Source organism: Lygodium microphyllum, unplaced genomic scaffold, assembly GCF_053477565.2.
Source record: "Lygodium microphyllum isolate KBCC unplaced genomic scaffold, Lygodium_microphyllum_v1.1.10 scaffold_128, whole genome shotgun sequence".
NCBI classification, from domain to species: Eukaryota; Viridiplantae; Streptophyta; class Polypodiopsida; order Schizaeales; family Lygodiaceae; genus Lygodium; species Lygodium microphyllum.
In genome coordinates this window covers 180,475-204,324 of record NW_028229611.1, presented here as the reverse complement: position 1 = coordinate 204,324, position 23,850 = coordinate 180,475, and the positions used below count along the sequence as shown (strand labels likewise).

The 23,850-nt window shown below is 43.1% G+C and overlaps 2 protein-coding genes across 2 annotated transcripts in view; one reads left to right on the top strand and one right to left on the bottom strand.

The window, feature by feature from the left end:
* Window positions 1-307: 307 nt before the first annotated feature.
* LOC148008526 (protein PAM71-homolog, chloroplastic-like) overlaps window positions 308-23,850 on the bottom strand; it is a 90,541-nt gene continuing 66,998 nt past the window's right edge. The window contains exons 5-11 of the mRNA XM_087674201.1: window positions 17,898-17,994; window positions 2,290-2,456; window positions 1,895-1,957; window positions 1,405-1,455; window positions 1,124-1,228; window positions 875-1,029; window positions 308-701 (exon numbers count right to left, since the gene is read on the bottom strand). Coding sequence (XP_087530327.1) covers window positions 964-1,029; window positions 1,124-1,228; window positions 1,405-1,455; window positions 1,895-1,957; window positions 2,290-2,456; window positions 17,898-17,994 — 549 coding nt within the window. The 3' untranslated portion in view covers window positions 308-701; window positions 875-963. The remainder of the gene's footprint in view (window positions 702-874; window positions 1,030-1,123; window positions 1,229-1,404; window positions 1,456-1,894; window positions 1,958-2,289; window positions 2,457-17,897; window positions 17,995-23,850) is intronic.
* Window positions 11,557-12,177, top strand: LOC148008528 (uncharacterized). Its single transcript, XM_087674199.1, has one exon. The coding sequence runs from the start codon at window positions 11,557-11,559 to the stop codon at window positions 12,175-12,177; it is 621 nt and encodes a 206-aa protein (XP_087530325.1).

The following is a 23,850-nucleotide window of genomic DNA, read 5'->3' as shown; positions in this document are numbered from 1 at the left end:
AATCGGAAAACAACCGGTATTCTTGCAATTTTTTAAAATTTGTTTATTATATGCTTGTTTAGGAGGGGGGACAGGTATTGCTCTATACCAAACGATCTCTTTATGCTTTGTTTCAGTTGCCAAGGTTCCACTATAACATGGATTCCCTTTGCTTTTAGTTTGGGTCGTTTCAGTATTGAATAGTTTTAAACCTTTGAACTCACACATTCAACACACAGGCAAACATCTTTTGGCAAAGCCGACCGGATTATTAGTCCTGCTCAGCTCAGATTATCAGAGTGGCTATCATAACATTACCAAGTTATAGTACCATTTAATTTTCTTTGTGTAACTTCATTACTCTTGGGGAATTGGAGGTGCCAACCACAAAGTCTATCTCAAAGGGATAACAAAAGCCTGCGCTTTGTATGGTCAAAAATGGTTGAACAGATGGACTAAACAGTAAGGGACACTCTCATGCTAGTTGTCAGTATCCGATGCTACAGAATGTCCTACATTTTAATAAGCATACCTGCAGTCCCTTCACAAGTTACAATACATTCTTGATAGTACAGTTAGCTAGTAAACACTCGTGGATGCCTTCATACCGAGAGCTTGCTCTCACGTCATAAGTGAACCTCATTGCCTGATCAGCAAGTTAAAATGGGAGAGCAGGCATCTCTTTAGGACAGCGATCACATGTTTATCAACTTTCCAGATTGCTGCAACACATGCAAACCATATCAGAAATCATCTTGATGTAACTTGAGATTTAGAGGGTGCAGAGCTTACAATTCTGCTAGCCTCATATACAAGAAAAACTGAAACATCAACAGCCACAACAATTGTTAAGCTATCAAGCTGGAGGTTATGACAATCCAATCCTCTTTCACACCTTTGCTTCCCAAAAGCAATGTTGAGATCTCATTGTGACATCAAGAATTTGATAAGCATTGTACACATCACCAGTGCAACTCTAGAAAATCAAAACACTCCCAATAGAGTTGCAGCAGCAAATCCAAGAAACAGCACTCCACCAATGTATCCAACCTGTGAACAAAATGCAAATGATGAGACAAAGGTGGTCTACCAATTCTAATTACCCATTCCTTTTAGGGAATAATGAGGACAGGACAGGACATACCATCTTTTCTGAGATATACTGAGCAAGGAAGGCCCCACCAACAATAGCAAGACCAGTGGCAAGTACATGTCCAGCTATTGCACCAGAAGCGACACCAAGAGGAGCCTATATCATAGGTATTCAGCCCAGTGAGAAAAACAGCAGTGAAACTCATGGTCAAGTAACAGGAAAGTCATCATTAAAACTGCTAATCATAATCAAGTTATAAGGATCTTAAGTTTATCAAACATTAAGAATGTAGCAGGGTGCGTACACGCACATATCTACAAGTTAGCACCAACCTGAGCAGCAGCCAAAGCTATTGTTGCAAGCATTGATCTATCCCCCCACTCCTGCAAAATTCACGCTTACTATCAGATGTATTTAACAAAATAAAGCCTATTACTAGCAATTCTGAAGCAGATTCAGTAGAATTTCTCATGGATGACTCCAAAATAAAACATCAGATTATCTCACAGTACCATTGACAAACATGATGCAGCTAAATGAGAAGACGAAAATTTGGACCTCCATGCAGGGGATCCACCCTTAATCTGATTAAGCATATCTGTTTTTACCTTATTACCTTTATCAATATACAACTTAACGTTCTCCTCGAAGAGAGAGAGAGAGAGAGAGAGAGAGAGAGAGAGAGAGAGAGAGAGAAAGAGAGAGAGAGTTTTCGCTTCATAATTGTGAGGTCTCATAGCTAGTACATGGCTCCCATGTCCCATAAAATAATGTATGTGTGCATGTTTCATTAACATTTGAAGTAGATAGAAGGACACTTACAGCTACAAAGACTAGACTAAAAGTCTCTGCAAAAACTCCCAATGGCGAGTTTTTCTTGTCCACCTGAATATTTAGAGCCAGTATTAAAGCCAATGTTAGACTGGGACAATATTCCTTCTTTATCAACCAAAACTTCAGGAGTGCAAATGACAAATCGCATGCTTGGAGACACTTTTGCTCATGTGTACTAGTAATTTAATAAAGGAATTCACTTGTAAGATAAACATTAAATCACCAAGGGAGGAATTGCATTCCTCCCCCCTTCTCATGGGAATGATAGCCTGATATTTTCATTCGCAACAACAAAACAAGCAACACAATTCGAAGAGCATACCAACCAAAGAAAATAGGAGATAGCAGTTTCTAAACTCAGATGTATTGCTTCACATACTCACTTCAGACTTTTTAATGACCTCCTCTGCTTCTGTCAACTCACTTATCTCGACAGGTTCATTTTCCTCACTTTTAGGTGGTGCTGAGGGCATGTCCCAAGCATTCTTGATGCACTTGAAGCCAAAAAATAAAAGAAGAGCCACTGCAGCATATTCACCCACTGGCAGGGCTGCACATACATGAAGATTTCAGTGTTATGAGAGATCTGTAAAAAAAAATAGAAAGCAGCATCAACTTGCACCCACACACACACACACTCTCTCTCTCTCTCTCTCTCTCTCTCTCTCTCTCTCTATATATATATATATATATATATATATAATGGGTAGTTATATTATATCAAATCACATAAGGAATACAAAACCCATCCCTCCGCCATAGTCATTTCCACCAAACCTTAGATTTATGCATACCCCAAATAGCATTGGCTCTGTTGGTCAGCCAATGATGATCCTTAATCATGAGATGGTGGACCAGATTGGCTGAAGCCTTTTGAAGATTAAGAAAGCAAGGTCGTAGTCCAACCAGGGATGATCAGTAACAGGTGCAAGAAAGGGTTGCATAGGCTACAGCATCCTATAAAGCTGACCCCATAACTTACTGTTAAAGTTACGGGATCTAGAGCATGGCAGTGAGTTATGGTGGATGGAAGGAGAAGTGTGGACTCATGATGAAGAAGACAAAGACACTGTTTGTTACACAAGTGAATTAGGTTCCAAGATTGAGACTTGGACTCATAAACACAATCTTGTGTATGTGGACAATGACACTGACGCTTCACTGGAAAGAAAAGAGTACTATCATTGCTTAAGAAAAGGAAGCAAGTACAATGCTTTATAGGAAAGTAGGAAACTGCAGTAGGCACCACTGTGCATATGGGATAGGTTAGCCTGCATGTCCTTGGCCCTGAAGCTCCATACAAAGAGGCTGTTTAGTGAGTGTGATTGTTGATTCTCAACACCCCTCCTCAATCACAACTAGAAAGGCACAAAGTGTGTAGAGGCTGTAATGAGAACCACCTGCAAAGTGTGGGCACACCACAAACATGGTAGACACCAGAGGCTGTCGCAGAAAAGGCTAAGTGTGGGCACCAAAACATGATGGACATCCAGAGGCTGTAACAGGGGCCTCACAAAGTGTACAGGGACTGTAATGCCAAGTTACATGAGGAGTTTACAAAGCTTATGGCAGGAAGCATTAGGGCAAGGAAATACAAAACTAAAAAAGTCTATCTGAATAGAAGGACTGATGAGGTTTATCCTTCTCTTGGTGGTTTTCTTCTTCTTCTTCTTCTTTCTTTACTCCATTTTCTTCTTCTTCTTTGACTGCGACTAGATAGGCCTTTTGGGATCTCTTTCTTGTGTGGCAGAACTTCTCGGTGTGTCCGGTCCTTTTGCAGAAGTCACAGAAGAGCTGATCCTTCTTGCCTTTGTACCTGTTGCCAACATATAATGCATGCTCATCTCTAGAGGTACTTGGTTCTTCCTTAGTTTTTAGCTTCTTTTCCTCTTCTAACAGTGATGCTTGGATATCAACAAGTTCAGGATTTGGCATGTTGATTAAAGTTGTTGATACATTATTATATTCAGGAGGCAAACTCTTAAGTAGAACACCGATGCAAACATCTTCGTCCATTTTAATGTTGATTTCTACAAGTTGGGTTAGGAGTCCTTCCATGTAATTTAGATGTGTGGCAAGTGATGTGCTGGACTTCATTTCAAGCCTGAAGAACTCAATCAGGAGACCATACTTTGATGATTTAGATTGTGCACCGAACAAGGTGTCAAGTCTCTTCCATGTATCCTGTGAGGTCTCACAGTTATCCACATGGTGGATATAACTGTCGTCTAGCTCCAGTTTGATAATGGCCTGGGCTCTGTCATCATTCTTTTGCCAAGTAGTTGCAAGGTCCGCATCCCGAGGTTTCTTCTCTTTGCCATTTGTGATGGCCCAGAGACCCTTTTTCATCAAGATGAGCTTGATGCGGGTTTGCCAGGTGTGAAACCCGACTCCTTTGAATCGAGCATTTGGAGAGTCTTTTCCCATGTTGAGGTTGCAAGATCAGCAATAAATCAACACCAGAATTCTGAGATTTTATCAGTAGAAGAGCAGATTGCAATGTGTCAAGAGACACAGTTAATGACAGTGTGAAAACACACTATGTCAGTGTTGATGTTGAGCTTGATTCTTCTTGTTCGAGATCGTTCGGTCGTTCTTTAATCTTCTCAGGTTCTTCCCCTCCTTGATTTGGTGCTAGAACAGTAGCTCAGAGTGGCAGTGGGTTTCTCCAGGTGGCAGGAGAGAAAAAAATGATGAGATTTTTGAGCTTTAATGAAATTGGCTATGGCTGACAGTTTAGGGTTTCAGATAGGGACCTGGTTTTTTTTGCAGATTGCAAGAGCTATGGTTGATCATTTCCAAAACTTTTTTTATGGAAATGAAGCTTACTTCAAGCTCTTCAAAAGCCCTATCCTCCTCGTCAAGATCGTGGCCTGTATGGCGCGCGCAGAGTGGACGAACAGGCACGGCGCAGTTTTGGGCAGCGATGTCGAATGTCTGCAATGCCAGGGCTGTAGATCACCAATGTGGTCGATTGTTGTGCCAGGAGGGAGCGCCCTAAGTAGAGGAAGATATATCTAGAAGAAAGTTCATGAAGATATGCTCTACAGAGAGAGATATGAAGGCTGCATGGAGGGTATGTCCTGCAGGTCACAGTTGAAGACTATGGCAGTGACTGGGAATTTTCACAATGCTGAGCTTCAGATAGCCAAATGTCATGGATTGATGTGATACAGGGAAGCTTTGTGAGTTGGGGAATACTTTTCCAGAAGGAAGCTCCAAGAGATTTGACATGTGGAGTGAGATATAAGTAGCTCAATCTGACAGGGTGCTGCTGGCTATGGCTGCCATGGAAGCTTCAGTGAGGGTAGAGTTGGGAGATGAAGTCATGGGATGGAACTAAGCTGACCAGAGATTAACATGAGCTGAGAGAGAGCAGAGAAGAGCTAAGCCGAGCTGAGCCATGCCCGACTGGGCTCTGATACCATGTTAAAGTTACGGGATCTAGAGCATGGCAGTGAGTTATGGTGGATGGAAGGAGAAGTGTGGACTCATGATGAAGAAGACAAAGACACTGTTTGTTACACAAGTGAATTAGGTTCCAAGATTGAGACTTGGACTCATAAACACAATCTTGTGTATGTGGACAATGACACTGACACTTCACTGGAAAGAAAAGAGTACTATCATTGCTTAAGAAAAGGAAGCAAGTACAATGCTTTATAGGAAAGTAGGAAACTGCAGTAGGCACCACTGTGCATATGGGATAGGTTAGCCTGCATGTCCTTGGCCCTGAAGCTCCATACAAAGAGGCTGTTTAGTGAGTGTGATTGCTGATTCTCAACACTTACATACCCACGACATCCCTAGAGTTGAGTAGATCTACAAATTATGCCAGGAGGAGGTAGAGAGTGAGGAGCACTACATCTGCAAATGTGTAACATGCCCGCTTATCAGCTGTCCAAGCACGTTTTTAGTGGTCCATCGAGAGACGAATCTAAGCGACGCTGCCCGCCGACACTCCCATGGAATGTCACGGGATTTGTCGCCGAGTCTGCCTCACAACACGGAACATTCGTGGCCGAACCCACTGGGATCGACCTGAAATTTAGGTTCCTAGTGGTCAAGGTCTCCTGACAACATTCCAGCATCGGGTCTTGGACATCCCACTTTTCGCTAAGATACCCAAGCCGAAGTAGATCCATGCCGCACTTGGTTCAAAGAGAATGGGAAACGAGAGGGATGCACCGCTCAACCTCTCTACCCGTAGGGCATAGTCCCATTCTGCTCCCCTAAAACGATATGAATCGAGGTTCTAACCTAACAATTACTAAGGGTCGGTCGTCGGAAAAACCTTGTGAGAAGCCGCCCAGTTCTCTGGGTCCACCTTGTCGGGCCCGTTGGGGGTTCCACCTACCCGCTTCCCTCAATAGGCATTCTTTAGTTATTTAATTAGGTCCTATCACATTTATGTGTAACATTTAAAATCAACTTCCTTAATTAAGCCTTTTAGGGAACAGGGTTCATTCTGTAACTTATAGCACTGACACGAAAACGGAGCAAGCAGTCCTTTTGACAAACAAGTTCAAACAAGCTCCTTAACTTATCTTCAAGTTAATCTTTGTTTCCTGTCCATACAGGAGAAATTATATATCCCTTTTGCCCTGTGGAAGTACCCAGTCTAAATCACGTGGCACCATAATTTCCATCCTTTATCTAGAATAGGATCTTTCAACGCCACAGACGTTGGGGCCACGGCAGTCTTCAACTCCGTTCCGGACTTGGTAAGGGGTGTCCAGAGCTCCACCTGACCCATAAACGGCCTAGGAGTGCAATACCATTTCTGTGATTGGCCTTTCCGCAACTCGACCTTCAACCCGTAAATCGAGTAGTGCCCTTTTCGAGTTAATCCGCGATGTGATCTCGGAGGTGATTCACCCGTGCAAAGAATCTTTTTTTAATTAAATCATTTAAGAATCAAGCACATTCAAGGCAGTCAACCTAATACCGTCTTCCAAGAAAACATTCCTTTATTCCCATGGCAACTTGTCGTCACAAACTCCTGCCATGAATTTGCCATCAATCACAAGTACTTGAAATAATTATCCAAACGACAATCCAACAATCAATTGACTGTAAAAGAACTTAGGATGTTATTTGATCAATCTAACAAAACCAATTGTATTTTTTTAAACAATGCAAGAATCGACGCAATAATAATTCCATCATATATTCGCTCTCCCCCTTGGAATCAAAGAGCGATACTATGCAAAATTTTACTTAACACTTTCACTAAGGCATATGTTAAGGTTTCAAACACTGTACAAGACATATGTTCTATTAATCACTTATATTGTTCGATAACCCAAACTTTTTTCCCTCCACTTGCCTTTAAGGCTTGGAGTTGTTGTTTGTATTTAGCCCAGCCTCGAACAGGATTGATAAACATAGTAGTAGTTATCAGACGGCGGATCTCAAGGCATCTTAGTTTTAGTCCTAAGTAAACCCTTCTATGTCTGATAAGCCTCGGAACAAGTAAACTCTCCCTCTTAAGGAGTTTTCCCATTTCAATCAAGAGTTAAGACAAACAATCTACTTTTAACTAGCAACAATGTATATCTCAAAATATTTTGACATAAACCAAAACAATTTCATTTGAATGTCTTTTTCTCCCAAAGAGTGTGATTATCTTAGGGATTAATACATAGGTTATTGGTACCTAAGTGTCAACCAACCACAAATTCTACTTGTGAATCTACTTAGGTTAATTTGTACATTCCATACATTGAAAGGGAATTTATAAGAAACAATATCTTAAGAATACTGAACGAATAAAGCCCATATGTAGGAACCATTTTTTCTAAGTTTCTCACAATCTCATAGTGATAGTCTTTTTTGCACAATAGCACATCTTTATAAGCACTCAGTAGTAATTAAAAAACATTATATTTGGCCATCAACAAGGGATTCATACTCAGTTATTAAGTTGGAGTAATATCCTAAGTTTGATTAACTTAAGGATTCTCACAACTTGTAGATGTTTTCTTGGGGGTTTCACTCTAATTTTTCCCCTTATTGTTAATGCTAGAGTAAGTTTACCTCCCAAGATTAGGTTTGACTTCTAAGGCTCCTACTGACTGACTAAGATTGCATAGTTACTTACTTAAGAGACTTATGTTGAGGTTCATAGCAACCAGAAACATCAAAAACGTTTAGAAACGAATCATCAAAAACGTGTTTTGTAAGTTTCTTTCAAGAGGGGGTAAAATAAAAGACATAGGCTTTTTTATATGGGGATTTTTAATAGTTTTGATTAGGGAAAGAGGTTCTAAATCTCTATGGAACTCTCTCTTAAACAAAGAATGGTCAATTGAGCTTGAGTGATAATAGAGTCAATTGAGAATAATACGTTACATATCCACGATCCATTATTAACTTGTCACTTATGTCAAAGTTAGTCTTTAGACAGCTATACTATGGTTTAGAACTCAAACATTATGATTCATACATATCATACAAAGAAAATTGAAATTAACATGTAAATAACCTATCTACAATATGGACCGAGTCAAGTTGCAACATCATGATTCTCATTTCAAAACAAACTGACAAAATGTCAAAATCGAGAAAAGTCCAATAACTAAACAAAATCATAAAAAAATCAGTCTCTTGTCCAAAATCTAGAGCCCTCATGAGTCATTACACTGTGAAATCCACTCTAGTAGTTGCTTTGGCCGAACATCAACACCCAAAGGGTACCCAAGATGCCTAACAATGGAACCACGGGAAACCACCAATCCCTGCCAGCCCAATGACTGTAAATCTGACTCCGTGCAACTAAGAATGGCTGATTTGAAAGCATTGATATGAAGACCAGACGCCTGTCCAAAGAGCGTCCAAACATCCAATGCTTTGCGAAGATTATCCTTGTCCGCCCGCAAAATCATAAAACTGTCATCAGCCAAAGATTGACTAATGAAGTGCTGTCCAGAAGGAAGCGACAATCTAGCCATGTGAGTCGAAGCTACCATAGAAGATAACATCGAAAGAACCGGATGAGTCACAAGGGCAAAGAAGAGAGGACTCAAAGGGCAACCCTGTCTCACAGAGCGTGCAAGGACAAATGGCTCGGTAACGCTGCCATTTAGCATAACTCGCGAAGAAGCCGCCACACTAATGGTGTAGATCAATCGAGACATCCGAGTGCCAAATCCCATAGTAGACATAAGTTCTCCAATGAAAGACCAGTCTAAATAATCAAACGCCTTTTCTAGGTCCAATTGAATCAATACCACTTCTTGATTAGAGTGCCTTGCATAGTCAATAGCCATTTGCACATTTAAGATATTATGCAAAATGTTTCGGCCCTTAATGAAACCATATTGAAGAGGATGCACAATGGCCGGAAGATGCTTGTGGAGCCGATTCGCCATCACTTTGGAAAAGATTTTATACATCGAACCCATCAAAGAAATTGGTCTCCAATGTTTCAACATTGACGGCGAAGGAACTTCGGGAAGCAGTTTGATAAGACCTTCTTTCCATGAGGAAGGCATGAACCCCGTTTCCCAAACCTGCTGAAACATAGTCGTCAATGGTTTCACCAGTTGAGTAGCAAAAACCTCAGAGAATTCATTGGTGAGACCATCCCAACCGGGGCTTTTATCCTTGGGCAGGTATAGTAAAACATCCATAACCTCTGCCTCACAAATATCTGTCTCCAAAGTAGTTTGCATGTCATGTGGAACCTGATTGCGGACCAAATCATAGAAAACTGAACGTGCATGAGTAACTTGGTCAAAAGGTAAAGGAGAAGAACCAAGAAGGTCGAGAAAATAATTCTTGCACATGTTCACAATAGTCTGAGGATCAATAACCATTTGACCTTCTCGATCCTGGAGTCTAGTCATATTTTCTCGAGCAGGAGATGCATGTAGAGCTCGAAAGAACTTATGAGTCTGACAAGCACTATCTTGCAAAGTCTCAGTCAAATTTTGCAATTTGGCCTGCTGATAGGATTTCAACTGAAACTCTTTAATAAGATCAGCCAAACGCATCGCCAGTGGCAGTAGAAATACATCATCTGGAGTGTCCACCAGCAAAGAACAAACCAAAGCTAGTAAGTCCTCTGCTGCTTGTCGACGCCGCCGATAAAGAGAGGCATGATGGATCCCATACTGCCGAGCAACCTGCTGCACATTAGAGAGCAATCGTTAAAACGAAGCATTGCCCTCAAAGGAGAAGTCCAATAGGAATCTCTCAATCAATTGCTGCATATAGTCCTGAAAGATTGAATGCTTCAAATAAGACGAGTTGAAACGCAAAGGGAGTCTATCCAGAAACTGCTTATAAGGTGCAATGGGTTGTGCAAGCATCTCAAGTTGTAGAGGAAAATGGTTCGACAAGGCATATTGTTGCAATACTTTCATTTCGAGCATCTCAGGAAGAAAATCATCGTTCTGCATGATGTACATGCGGTCCAACCGCGACCATGTAGTTGCATACTGCGCAGAATGGAAAGTAAACCCTGTAGAAGAAGGGTGTAGCCAAGACCAAAGATCTTGCTTAAGTACGGCAAGAGCAAACACATTCCATACACGACTTTCTGGAGCGTCCATCACCGAATGCTCTGATGTGGACTGTGAAGAATCAACATACATATTAAAATCCCCCATCAAAAAGCCCCCTCTGCCAAGTGACAAGGAGGACTAAAAAGTATTCCAAAGATCCCGGTAGGATAAAGGATCATTCAGAGCATAAAGGCCAAGTAACCATAAGATCTCTCCTTCAAATAAAACTTCAATCACCACAAAACAGCCATGTACATCATTTTTAAGAAGAATAGGCTGTTCTCATCTCTCTCTCTCTCTCTCTCTCTCTCTCTCTCTCTCTCTCTCTCTCTCTCTCTCTCTCTCTCTCTCTCTCTCTCTCTCTCTCTCTCTCTCTCTCTCTCTCTCTCTCTCTCTCCTATTGTATACAGATGACATTGTATTGATAGCTGACTCTCCAAAGGGTTTACAAAGACACTTGGATGCATTACACTCCTATACTTTGGACAGTGGGCTTTCAGTGAACCTTGGTAAAACCAAGGTGATGGTATTTAATACTACACCACAGTGGGTTAAGAGATCAGTAGCTAAATTCACATATGAATCTGAGGAGCTGGAGTATGTGGATTCTTATACATACATGGGAGTCTTATTCACAAGGCTCACCTTTTCTATGTGAGAGGCAGCAGACACTAGACTGACTTGCGGATACACAGCACTAAGTGGTTTGGAGAGGATGTGCTCACAGGTGCAATTCCAAGAACCCCACACCAAGCAATGGCTCTTTGATACACTGGTCACATCCACACTACTTTATGGAGTACAGATATGGGGGCCCAGTCTTGACCACCATAGCAGATCAGGGCGCACTTATGACAGATGGAGGTCAATGGAGAAACCCCTAGTGTCCATGATATCCAGGATGATCAGATATAAGGTCTCAGTGCCACATGAGATCATCAAAGCCAAGCTAGCAGCTACACCGATTGTGATAGAGGCCCTCACCCGATCGTCGATCGCATCATACATAGCCTATGGGACTTACCCAGACACACATATACACGGTTGGCCCTTGAGTCCTCCAAGTAGCTTGCTAGAGAGGGTGATACTTCATGTTGGTATGCACACATGTCAACCTAGTTTGAGTTGCATGGCTTTAGCATGGACAAGTTACCCTCCTTCCAATACTCCCTTGATGCACCATCTCTTGATCTGAGCAGGTTAGAGATTCGCAAGATCATCAGGATGGATCTTACCCAATTGGATATTAAGCGGACATGGTTGATGCCAGGGCAGGAGCTAGGGACAAAGATGGCTTTCTACCGCGAGCATTTTCTTCATACTACAGATGATGGATTTATTGTTCGCTCGAGATACATGGATACCCACCTTTCCCATGGGATCAGATGTACTATTGGCCAGTTGTGCACCTCCTCACATCAGCTAGAGATTGAGACTAGCAGATATAGATCTATCCCACCAAAGGAGTGCATATGCCAAATATGCCAATTAGAGCCAGAGACAGAGAAGCATTATATCTGTCGCTGCCTAGCGTATTATGAGGTCCGTGGTCGTTTCCACTGTCTCTTTAGAGATAGATTTGGACCGCTATCTAAAGTCATGGATTTTACCGATCAGCGATGCCTTGGCCTCTTTCTTCTTGAGATACGACGGCTTCGTGACATGCGCCTCAGGAGTATAGCTGCTCCAGGACCCCAAGGCCCTTCACAGAGGCAGCTCACAGACTTCTTTGCAAAGGAGACTCAGAAGACTTCAATATAGTTACAGCCACAGTCCACACAAGAGCCTCTCTCACCGCCACAGTCCACACACAAACAAGGAGTACTGATTGATCGAGCCGTTCAGCTTAGCCGATCCAAATGTCCTAAGCCTCGACACAAACATCGACAACACCTTCATAGGCAGATACAGGGGATTATTGCTCGGGCTAGAGCTAGGCCCTCCATATCCACATGAGATTGTACCATTTGGAGCTCATTGTTACTAGATAGAGCTCTATGTTTTGCACATAGCCATAGTTAGTTTCCTTTCTTATTTTGCTTTGTGCTACATATTTTTCCCAGACAATTGTACCATCATACACATGATTGTAACTCATGGTCTCATAGGTCATTTTGGCCTTTTATAGACATTAATATATCATTTCATCTGTCATTTAGGCCCTTTTTTCTCTAGCCTGGGGGGGGAGGAGAGAGGTTGCACGCTTGTGCCCCTGCTTCCATCATCATCTCCGTCGTCGTCCTCATCTTCCTCGCCGTCGTCGCCTTCCTCCTCCACTCCTTTCTCGTCAGCATCGACTGCTTTCTCCCCAACGTTATCTTCCAGTTCTTCTTCCCTCCGCGTCAATGACAACCGCGGCGAAGGGGGGGGGTTCTATGTGAGAGCGAGGATATTATAAAATGCAAAGCCTATAGCATAGTTCGAGCTACATACAACACACTATTTGGAGGAGACACCTCACTCAGACTAGCTATGAAGTCCCCACACCAATGCCACTTTGGTTAGTTCCTAGTTGAGATCCAGAGGCTCGACACATCACTACTACAGGCTAGCACTACACAGAGAGGGGGGCATCAATCACATGTTACTAATTTCTTCTAGGCAGTGACCACCCACACGGCACCTACACAAGTGGAACTAGATAGCCACACAACTAGACCTGTACTATCTCATCTTCCAATTGTACTCATTTTGATGTCTAGTGATGATCAACATTGTACATGATTTTGTCTCATAGGCCAATTTCAACCTCAGAAGACGCGCACGCATGCGCACGTGTGTGTGTGTCTCTCCTTGTAATCAAGTGGCTACCCCAATGATAAGCCACCTGTTTTATCAATCCATTAACCCAATTTCAAAACTCTCATTTTTATTCCTATATTAAATGACCTTGCAAATGTAAGAGTTGAACTCAAGACCATCTAGTCGACATCCATTTAACTTGAGCAGTTGATCTACATTCATTGGTCTCTCTCGCTCTCTTTTTCTTTTTCATGAACACCATTGCGTCGGGACTACACATTAATATATCTAAGTTGGCCCTATTAGTTGCACTAAGGGTGATCTCCGGGCCTTGGGCTGGTAAGGCAAGGTGGTAATTTCCAAGTACATCATTAGGAGCATAGAGACCCACCAGCCATAGCACTTCCCCTTCATATGTAATTTCCACAACTACAAATCTGCCCAGTACATCTCTCTTGATCACTACTAGTTGAAATTTCTCCCTGACAATTGCCAACACACCGGAATTGGTTCCTATTGAAACACCAACATAAAAAAGCTTGAAGCCATGACAGGCTAGGATTCTCCTTGCTTCTTTTTGACTCTTGTGCTCTGTCACACACAAAACATCCCAGGTATTAGTGTAAGGCTTTCCACATAGCATGCTATTGCCACGTGAACAAATACCTCGAACATTCCATGTACCCATTTTCACGATGAGATGGGAGATCAAGGGTGGGGTTGCAATTCCCTTGCTACAGCTTTATGCCAAAACAGCAAGAACATCCTCATCCAAAAAATTTACCAATACAACGAAGGCATTTTTCCAATTACCATGTGCTTTTGAAGTCAAGGGCTGATCCACATCCACTATGCTACTGTGCGGGTATCTGCAGTCACATGGAGTAATGACCTTATCATGCTTGTCAAAGGCCAGACGCTTAGGGGGCGCATGTAATGACTCCTATCAAGCCTCAAGGTTAGAGGTTGCTTTAATGCTCGAAGATGCAATACTAGCACCTTGGGAGTCGAGCCAAAGGCTTGTCCTTATAGCACACATAGCTGTGGAAGACGTTCTGTGTATCCTCCAAGGATCCAATGTTCTGAACATCATTTGACTTTTTGCCCTTTTTCAACTGCACCTCTTCCCAATCATGGACACCATCAATGAGGGGTGAAAGCAATTGTTTGCCTTTGCCCAGATTTCCCTCTGCGGGCGGCTAGGCATCTATATGTATAGCAGTACCATCCTGTTGAACAGCAAGAACCTCATTTGTCTGTGTTGTCCCTTCTTTGGCTTTAGTACATTTTACAATAAAGTGACCCAATTTTCTGCAATTGAAGCAATGTCCCACAAAGGCTCCCCATTTGAGATGGAAATGCAAAATGTGCACCCATAGCCAAGTGGGACGCTTGCAAGAGGTATTCCAAAGCATGCACATTCTGTTTCTAACACACAAGGATACTCTCTAAGCACCTCATATGGTGGCTGAAGAGAGCTTTCCTTGCCCACATGGAGAGTGTTTGTATCAACTATTCTCAAGCCACAATTTCAAAGAGGCACGGAGAATTTTTAGAGCGCATTGTCCGGCCACAGCTATCACATCCCCCCCACACATGGAGACAACATGCAGCTAGCCTATACGCAATATCAGATCAGCCCCCTCTCCTAGATCTACTAGCATATTTCCCACAATCATCTACTTTCTTCGCAAAGAGCATGGTACAAGAGGCCATTGATGGGTTACACACAGGTAAGGCATAGGATCATGATGGATTGGTAGCTGAGCACCTAATATGTGCTAGAGATATGGTGGCAAAAGTCTTGCCATACATGTTTGATAGAGCCATGTGTGAAGGCTTCCCTAAGAGTTGGAGCACTAATATCATTGTACACAACCTTAAGTCAGGAGATCCTACCTCACCCAGTAACTATTGCACCATCATGGTTGGCAACACATTGGTCAAATTATATGCCTCCATCCTTCAGCAAGAATTGAGTCAATGGATAGAGGGAGTGGGCCTTACGGCATAGGGGCAAGCTGAATTCAAGGGGGGTTTTCCAACATTGGATTGTATCCTCACACTTATGCGAGTGGCAAAATTGGCGGGCTGATCTCGTTTCAGGTCCATGGAGGCCCACAATTCGGTAGCTAAGTCGACAAGCAAGCGACGCTGGTCTTCTTGTCGTGGAGGGCTAGAGAGGTGTCCTCACACACAGTTCCAAGAGCCCTGCACTATGTGGTTGGTGACCATGATCATGTGCTGTCCTTAGTGGACCTTTTTGCCAAATGTAGTCTACGAAAGCACTATCAACTATTTTGGCATAAATTTAGACAGTCAGTCTCCATTAGAGCCCATTCCTCCACTACCATCAACATTCCAAGTTATAAGATTAGAGTTTACAACGACCCATTCCACCACTAGACCTCTGCCTTTATCTACATTGTCTGCTAAATTAGTGTACCTCATCAACATCTCTTCGCCATGGATCCAGAAGCATGTGGCATATGGACAACCATTGAAATGGTGGTGGAAGCATCATCGGTGAATTTGAAAAAGGAAGCTCTCTCAAATCATGATTATTCTTAGAATCTTATGGCATTTTTTTTGTTGGGTGCCTTCCCTGTGGACAGCTTCCTTGCAAAGCGCAGCATTGGCATGATCAACTTATGTCTATTTAGGGCACCATAAGAAACAGTACAATGTTCTACGAGGCTTCCCTACATATCGGTCCCTCATCCATATCTCAATATATTTGAGAGTTCAAACTCCCACTAGTACTTTGGGGAGTACTTCGAACTCTGACATGGTTTTGGGTCCCTTGAGATCTTACTCATACTTTGATTGGGCAAGATACTAGCAAGACTATACTACTATCATCTGTGGCATTGGTGTGGACCATATGCTATGGGCTAGAGTTTTAATCCTTTGGGACAGACACATAGTATACACATTTCAGTTCCAGTAGCCTGTTCCAGGTTTGACAATATACAAGGCTATCCTTGGCAGTGTTCCTTAGCACATATGAGGTCGAGCACAGAGGATTTGACTCTTTGCCAATGAGATCCATCATTATCAATTGCTTTTACTTGATTGGCAGCTACTAGTCCTTTGTTCTGGAGGGATGAGAGGTTGCAGCAAGCCATCATGTCTTCTTTGATGAGCCTATTCAGACCCTGCTCTTTTACAGAGGCTCCTCTATCCAAAAAGGTTACTCAAATAGAGCCCCACCTCTTGCTATACAGGTTCCAACTTCATCTCCCCCAATTACCTGTTTTGCTACCCTTCACCTATTCATCAACAGTATTAGCCAGTGCATGTGCAGCATGGACCAAGATGGCATAAGCACCAGTTAGCAATATACATGTTAGCAGTTTTGGCATTGTTGATCGATCATTTCATTCCAAACCCTCTTACCTCCTCCACAGCACCAAAAAAAGGATTTCTTTTCTCGTGTCATAGGACAATTTCAATAAGTCTGATCAACAGAGTTCTCTACACATAGGGCTGTCAGCCTAGTGGGATGAGCTCAATGCACAAATTTTTAAGTTGACATTGTTCATTTAAGCCCATTGATTCAACACACAGGCGAATGTCCATTTGCCTTATATGCCCACATCATCTGCTTACGCAAAGTTTTAAGTCAATACTGATCATGTGAGCCCATTGATTCCACACACAGGTGAATGTCCATTTGCCTTAAGTGCCCACATCATCTGCTATGATCAATGAGATACATATCTATCTATCATACAGACTGCAGATCTGCCTTCATAATTCTGTGCAGATTGATTTCTTCGCATACATTACTCTTTCTCTTATGTTGAAATGCAACTGATATACTTTTCCCATAGGGCATTATCAATGCCACTTTGATCAGCACGCATGCTGTTACTAGCTGCTTCAGCATGTCCTCTACCATAAGACTCCCAACAAGATATGCCCTTCACTTTGCATTCTATCTTAAAGAAACCAATGAGCACGTTGAACAACATGAATTTTCCGAATAGCAAGCACTTACATCAGAGAGACCAGATGCTTGAATTTCAGGGTTTCTCAGATCTTAAGCAACAGCCAACTTTCTTGTGGGAGAGATAAAAGTGCCGAATTTTCGAATTTCATGGAGGAAGACCAACCAATAGATTGCTTCAATTGGGAAAGAACAGCTTTAACATGAGCACATGGTGCACATATATACATTTGTCATCCATATGATTATCTTTCCACTCAAATCCATTTTCCTTTTCTCACAAGCATGACTCGGCCTTTGTGGAGTGTTGACAAATCTCAAAGACATACTACAGTTTTGACACTTAGATTTGTTGCAACTCTTTCGGAGGGTCCTCATGAACTGCCATTGATTATACATGGCTTCATCAACTCCTATTTTCAAGTAAAAGGGGGTCATGGTTCTGCTTCGGTGCTACCACCAGACCTACTTTGATTTCTGGAACAAATATGTTCCTTAACATTGAGTCCATTTCATAGTGTGAGAAGGGAACCATAAGATCAAGGTAGGATGGCATTTATAACACGAGCTACTATAGACAATCACAACCCTTGCAATCACTAGAATTAAACAGCAGTGAGAGAACTGTCTTTTAACTCATCAACGTGTCAAAAGTAAGTTGCCAAGGAGTCCTCCAGATACAGAGAGGAACCAATAATCACATGGGGAATCAGCACTTGCATCTCCTTTACAAATGTAAGATTGTCCAGCCTAGTAAAGTCTGTAAGGCATCAGGAAAAGAAATAACTTGTTTTCAGCTGAGCTGGCACTGCCCGGAAAATTCTCCCAATGACCACAGAAATGATTGTCATCAGTGTCAATGCTGCTGTTGAGCCCAAAAGAACCTGCACAAACCAAAGAGGTGAACATAAGCTTGATTTTAAAGAAGTGTGACTAGAAGTTTAATTAGACCAGAATAGAGCTCAATGTTAAAAGTTGTGAAGACCATACAGCTGGGCAAAATCAAAATAAAGCATTGAGCTGTTAGCAGGCTCTTAACTTAAAATGCTCAGATAAGTTATCTGGTCCACTTTAGTATTGAAATACAACTTGATCTTTGTCTGAGTCAAAAGAAATAGCAAAGACAGGTACAGCTTCTCCATACAGCTAACTAGGTCAGCCAAAACAGACCCAAGAGGGCTTCTGCTCCAGTTTCTGTTACTGGGATGTCACACAAGTGCATACATGAGCTCTAGAACAGGCCAGACACACAAATACCTACATGATACACACTTTTTAGAGGTTTTGTATATGTCACTAATTTCATGGGTTATGTACAGCAATACACATCCACAATTGAAGAAAACTGAATGCAGGAGCATTCACTCAAACTCAACTTACAAAGATGGAGGGATGAAATGAATGTGTACAAGGAGCTGACTGACTGACAAACGATACAACTGACTAAGTGATAGTACAACCAACCAACTGATCTGTGACAAACGATACAATCGACTAAGTGATAGTACAACCAACTAACTGATCAGTGAGATACAGCTGCGTGATTATAAATAGGTAATAATGGACACCATTCATGGTCCATCAACTGTGAACAAAATGTGTAAAATTGTGGTGCACCACCAGAACAAGAAGATAGACGTGCCAAAAATGGAGCTGAAAAGTATATCAACACATGAAGGCCATAAAACATATCAAGACCTAAACCACAACAGGAAAAGGGAGTACCCAATGGGTCTGCACTAAAACCAGCCTAGTTGCAATCAAGTAGTTTATGACCCCCTCACTTATTAGCTTTCTTGAGCATGTACCTACCAATCGTAACCATGAACATTGATCCAACCACCCTACATCTCCCATCTTTGGCTCTATTCCCCCTGTCATCTCTATTTGCAAAAATACCAAAGGTAAAGAGAGTCATTGAGTATCTAAAAATTAGTTATCCATGTCATGTGCACAATCTAGCAATACAAAACTGGCCCAGAGTAGAGGACCATCCAAATCTGAGAAACCAGCTAAGAGCTCTTTGCTAAATATCCTCTGATAGAGGTACACTTTTTTGGGCAAGCTTTCTCAGCCAACTTTGGGGATGTGTATCTAGTTAGACAAGACTTTTTGTGCATGTACCTATTAATCATAACCATGAACATTGATCAAAACCCCCCACTCATATCTTTTGCTTGCCAAAATCCAAGAAAGAAGGGTTTTGATGCATCTCACACGTGAATAGGGAAAAAGATAACATCACTCCTTAGCTCCTTGAAATTTCTATAAGATATGCTTGCTTTTGTATGGTTTTGACTATTTTGAGAACAGAAATAAGCTCATAAGGTGCAAAAACCTTAAAATGACAGCAAATGTGAGCACGTTTGGACTCAAAAATCTAGTTTTGTTTATGTATACCTAACATACATTTAGCTAGTGATATCTAAGTCATTCTTCTAAAGAGGATGAACTGTACTGATTAGATTGGTTTTTCCTTCCACATTGCAAATAAGCTTCTATCATAAAAACTCCCCAAACTTATGAAACGCCTAAACAACTCACCTGGAACATCTTGCCAAAATATTTCCCCCTTATTCTAGAGGGCGATCCCAAAACCATTGTATTGTCTTCGAATCTTCATGTGATGCCCAAATTTTTAGTAATGTGTTGGAAGAGAATCTTGTGCTGGAGAAGTGCTTGCTGAAACCAGCCTTCCTTGCCAAAGAGGGTGCTAAATCCCTTATTTCTTAAAAGATACCAGCAAGAAGATCTCACATAAATAAACAAAATTCAGCACAATAAAGGTTAAGGGCTCACTGAATAATTTATTACCACCAAAACCCTTGTTGACTCGTTGTATTCTTTATAGTTTATTCCAAAAAAAGGGGGGACAATTGACAAAGGCTGAAGCTTTGGTAGTAGACCAAGGTTTCACTGCCAATCCTTTACAAACCTTAGTTTTGGACATTCATTGATTAATGTAATTCCCTAACCCCCTTTGATACTGAAAGTCGTTCACAAATGGCAATTTAATGTCTCTCACCCAAGATCTCTCTCAGGTACTCACTGGAGTACCTGGCATCTGTCCTCCACAACTTCTGCCACTGTCCCCCAAAGCCCAAATGAATTTTACCAATCACCGTGACTTAGATCTTAACTCGATTTCACATGTGCACAAATTAATTGTCCCTAGAGAAATAAGTTGAAATTTCACAACCCTACGACAGACCTCCCCCTTAGAATCTTACAATTACCTCGATTGCATTGCAATGAGACAAAGGCAGTAGTTTGCACTAAAAATAAATGTGGCATCACAACCAAACAATATCTGCAACTATTGCTCAACAATGCTTAAGCCCCCAGCATGCTGAAATTTCCACCCAATAAATCCAAGTTACAATCCATACATGAATCATAACTACTGTCAAAACCAAAGGCAACAAACTAATATGCAAAAAATCTGAATATGTTCTGACCAGCAAAAACAATGCCTCAATTCTTAAGATGTATCCCATGCAAATGTACAGTCTTAGAGCCTGATAGGAAAGCCGGAGTGGAAGCACAAGAGCGGAAGCAAGAACAAATAATAGATTAAGGCCGTGCATTTTTGGACCTTGAACATCCAAGAGACAACACCTCTCGCAAAAATGAAGACATACACAAAGGTGGACTTCCTACTATCTGCATGTCCTACATAGTCGGAGTCCGTGTAATCCACGACTGTAGTATCCTAGCCACCATAGCAAATGCACATATCTATAGTGGCTTTCAGGTACGTCATGATACCCTTCACAACGTCCCAATAATGCCGACCAAGTGTCACCATATAACATGCCACAACTCCCACTGCAAATGCTATGTCAAGGGAAAGTGGCCATCATGGCATACATCAAACTTCCCATTGCAAATGCATATGGGATCTCGGCCATCTCAACCTTTTCATCATCAGTCTAGGGACAATCAGCCTGACTCAACTTCACATGAGAAGGTAAAGAGCAACTAATTAGCTTACCACCTTGCATATGGAACCGCTTAAGTATCTTTTTTTTGCAAATAAAGTGTGGCTAATTATATTACTTCAGAAAAAACCTGAGTACAAGGAAGTGCTCATGCTCAACAGACTAGTTGGAGCTGCTCAGAGTCACAAATATATCAAGTATACAAGCCTCTCAGGGCGGTCTAGGGGGTTTGGGGCAAGAAGCCATGGAGCCGTGTATCGCCATCTAGGACTGCCTGCCTGCATCACGAAAAACACGTCCTAGCTGCCCCAAGTGCGTATGAAATGAGATCAGAGCTCCTGCTCGAGACTCGCCCTACACCTGGTCCCATCGACCGTGGAGGGAGTGGATGATGGAGGTCCAAAGCTCTACTAAAGTTGACTGTACTGAAAGTCTCTCCCCGCCCAAAACCCCCTAACACCGCACCTTCCAAATATGCCATCCAGTAAGACTTCCAATGATCTCCCATACCTCAGAGCGGTCTGTTGTGGGCTCCAGTACCTGGCGGATGGGTAGAGCCTCCAAGCCAACTACTGCGCATGACCCGGTCTTAATAAGGAGCATCGTGTCCTGCATCCCAACCTCATACAGAAGGTGACGACCCTCACTAACTGCCTGCCAACAGAAAGCTCCCCATGAGATACATCCAAGGTTGGGTGCTATGCGGCGGAGGATGCGGCATGCTCCTCTCCACACTAGCTGCGCCGCCTCACACGACCAAAGGCAGTGCTTTGGAGTTTCCAGAAACTACTGTGTGCAATGTTTACATCTTCCGTCCTTTTGCATCTGGGCTAACCAACTCCCTATCGCCGGGCCTCCATGTGCCACCAATCATACGAAATACGATACCATCCTCGGCCTCCAAAAGCCCCATAGGTGGCACCAAAAAGTCCGTCAGAAAGCATCCCTGGTGCTGTGCTCCGCCCAATACCTGCCACATAACGGCGCCCAATCCATGTCCTCCTGCATCACCACGTGTCTACCAATCCTGGCTGTGTACTCCAGGTACCTTGGTGGCTTCTTGGCGACCGCAGTGGCCGGCCATAGCCACTCTCCTGGATCCCACTCCAGCTCATCAAACGGTCTGCCCTCCCAAATCTAAAGGCGCCACTCCCAGAGCTCCTCCCAGAAAACACAGGGGTCCAGATACGAAGTCTTCCCCTAAAGGCCCACCACCCGAATCCTCCTCCACGCAAGGATAGCTATCCCCTTATCCTGCTGCCCTCTATCAAGCGCCCAAGGCCCCCCCTCCTGAACGATGAAGAAAGTCCCATGCGAGGTGCCGCCCACTCTACCTATCACCTATAGGGGGATACCAATCGGTGAAAACTTAGCGGCCCATATCTCCCTGAGCTCTACCATCTCTCGTATCGGGGGGCCAAGCCACTCCTGAGGTATTGCTACGTCGATCTCCCTTCTCAATTTGACTTCTCTCCGGCAACCTAATGCCTGCTGCAACATCTCCTCGTCCACCAACCTATATACTGTTAGCAGATATTAGTCAGCTCATGGTGTGAGTCTGTGTTAGAGGCTGGGCATTTTATGCAGTATTTTATGGCACATTTTAGTGGCCATTTATGATGTATTATTTAGCATTTGTTGCTGGCCGACCTGCATTTTATGCTCCCCACTTTTGTGGCTATTTATAGGGCTCCTCCTCCACAGTCTTTGGTACTTCAGCCATCAGTGAAGATCCTTCTGGGAGAGAGGAGCCGGTGTTGAGGAGCCCACGCAGCCAGTGACTCACCGTTGTATGCTGCTGTCTCGTGTTCGATATGGATTCCATTTCCCGAGCATACATCTGAGTTCTCATCTGTCTACTGTGTTCATTCTTTCTTTCTTTCTTCTGTCTTGTGTTTCAGCATTTATTTCAGCATATTCTTTACGCTTCCATTGCTGCACCACTTCTGACATATACCTCCCGCCAGGTCCTGATGGTGCGAGCCGAGCCGACCTCGCAACCAGCCCACTGGATGTGGGAGCGGTCGCCGATCTATATCCCCTCCTAATCTCTGACCTAGGGGTTCCATATCACCGACTAGCCGTCTATCTCCTCTTGGCAACCTGGGGGGCTCTGAATTAGGGCCTTACGAAGGCCCCGCCACGCCCGAAGTAAGCTACATGGGAAGGGGGATCTGGGGGGCATGATCAGGGCCGTCGTGAAGATCCATCTCAAGGACCGTCTCCAATCCCCGCCAAGCCTCGATCTGCACTTCTAGAGACCCTTCTGCAGTAGGACCTTCCAAATTTGCCCTCCTGGTGTGAGACCGCAAACTACAAGCTTGCCCAAAAGGGCCGTACTCTGATACTCTGGGTCAATGATCCCAAGCCCTCTCTCTCTGACCGATGCCGGATGATGGTTGTCCACGCCACCTTGGCCCAAGAGTCCTTAGAACCATCTGACCTGGCCCAAAGGAAGTTCCACACTAGGCGGCGAAGCTGAACGACACAGGACGAGGAGAAGCACCAACATGAGGCAATGTACCAAGCCGTCGCTAGGAGGACCTGGTTGACCACTAGGGCTTAGCCCGCTAGGGAGAGACCAGCAGTACTCCAATAGGTCAGCTTCCTCTGAATAGAGTCAAGGACTGGAAAAAACTGCTAGGTAGGAGTGATGTCGAGTCCCACCTAGAACCCTAGGTAACAAATCTCCTATGGATATACTCCTGCAATAGGTAAAGGAGCCCTTTACTTATTAGAGCGATCACACATAATGCACATACTAAGAATGTGCATAGCATGTCCCAAAATCCTTCATCT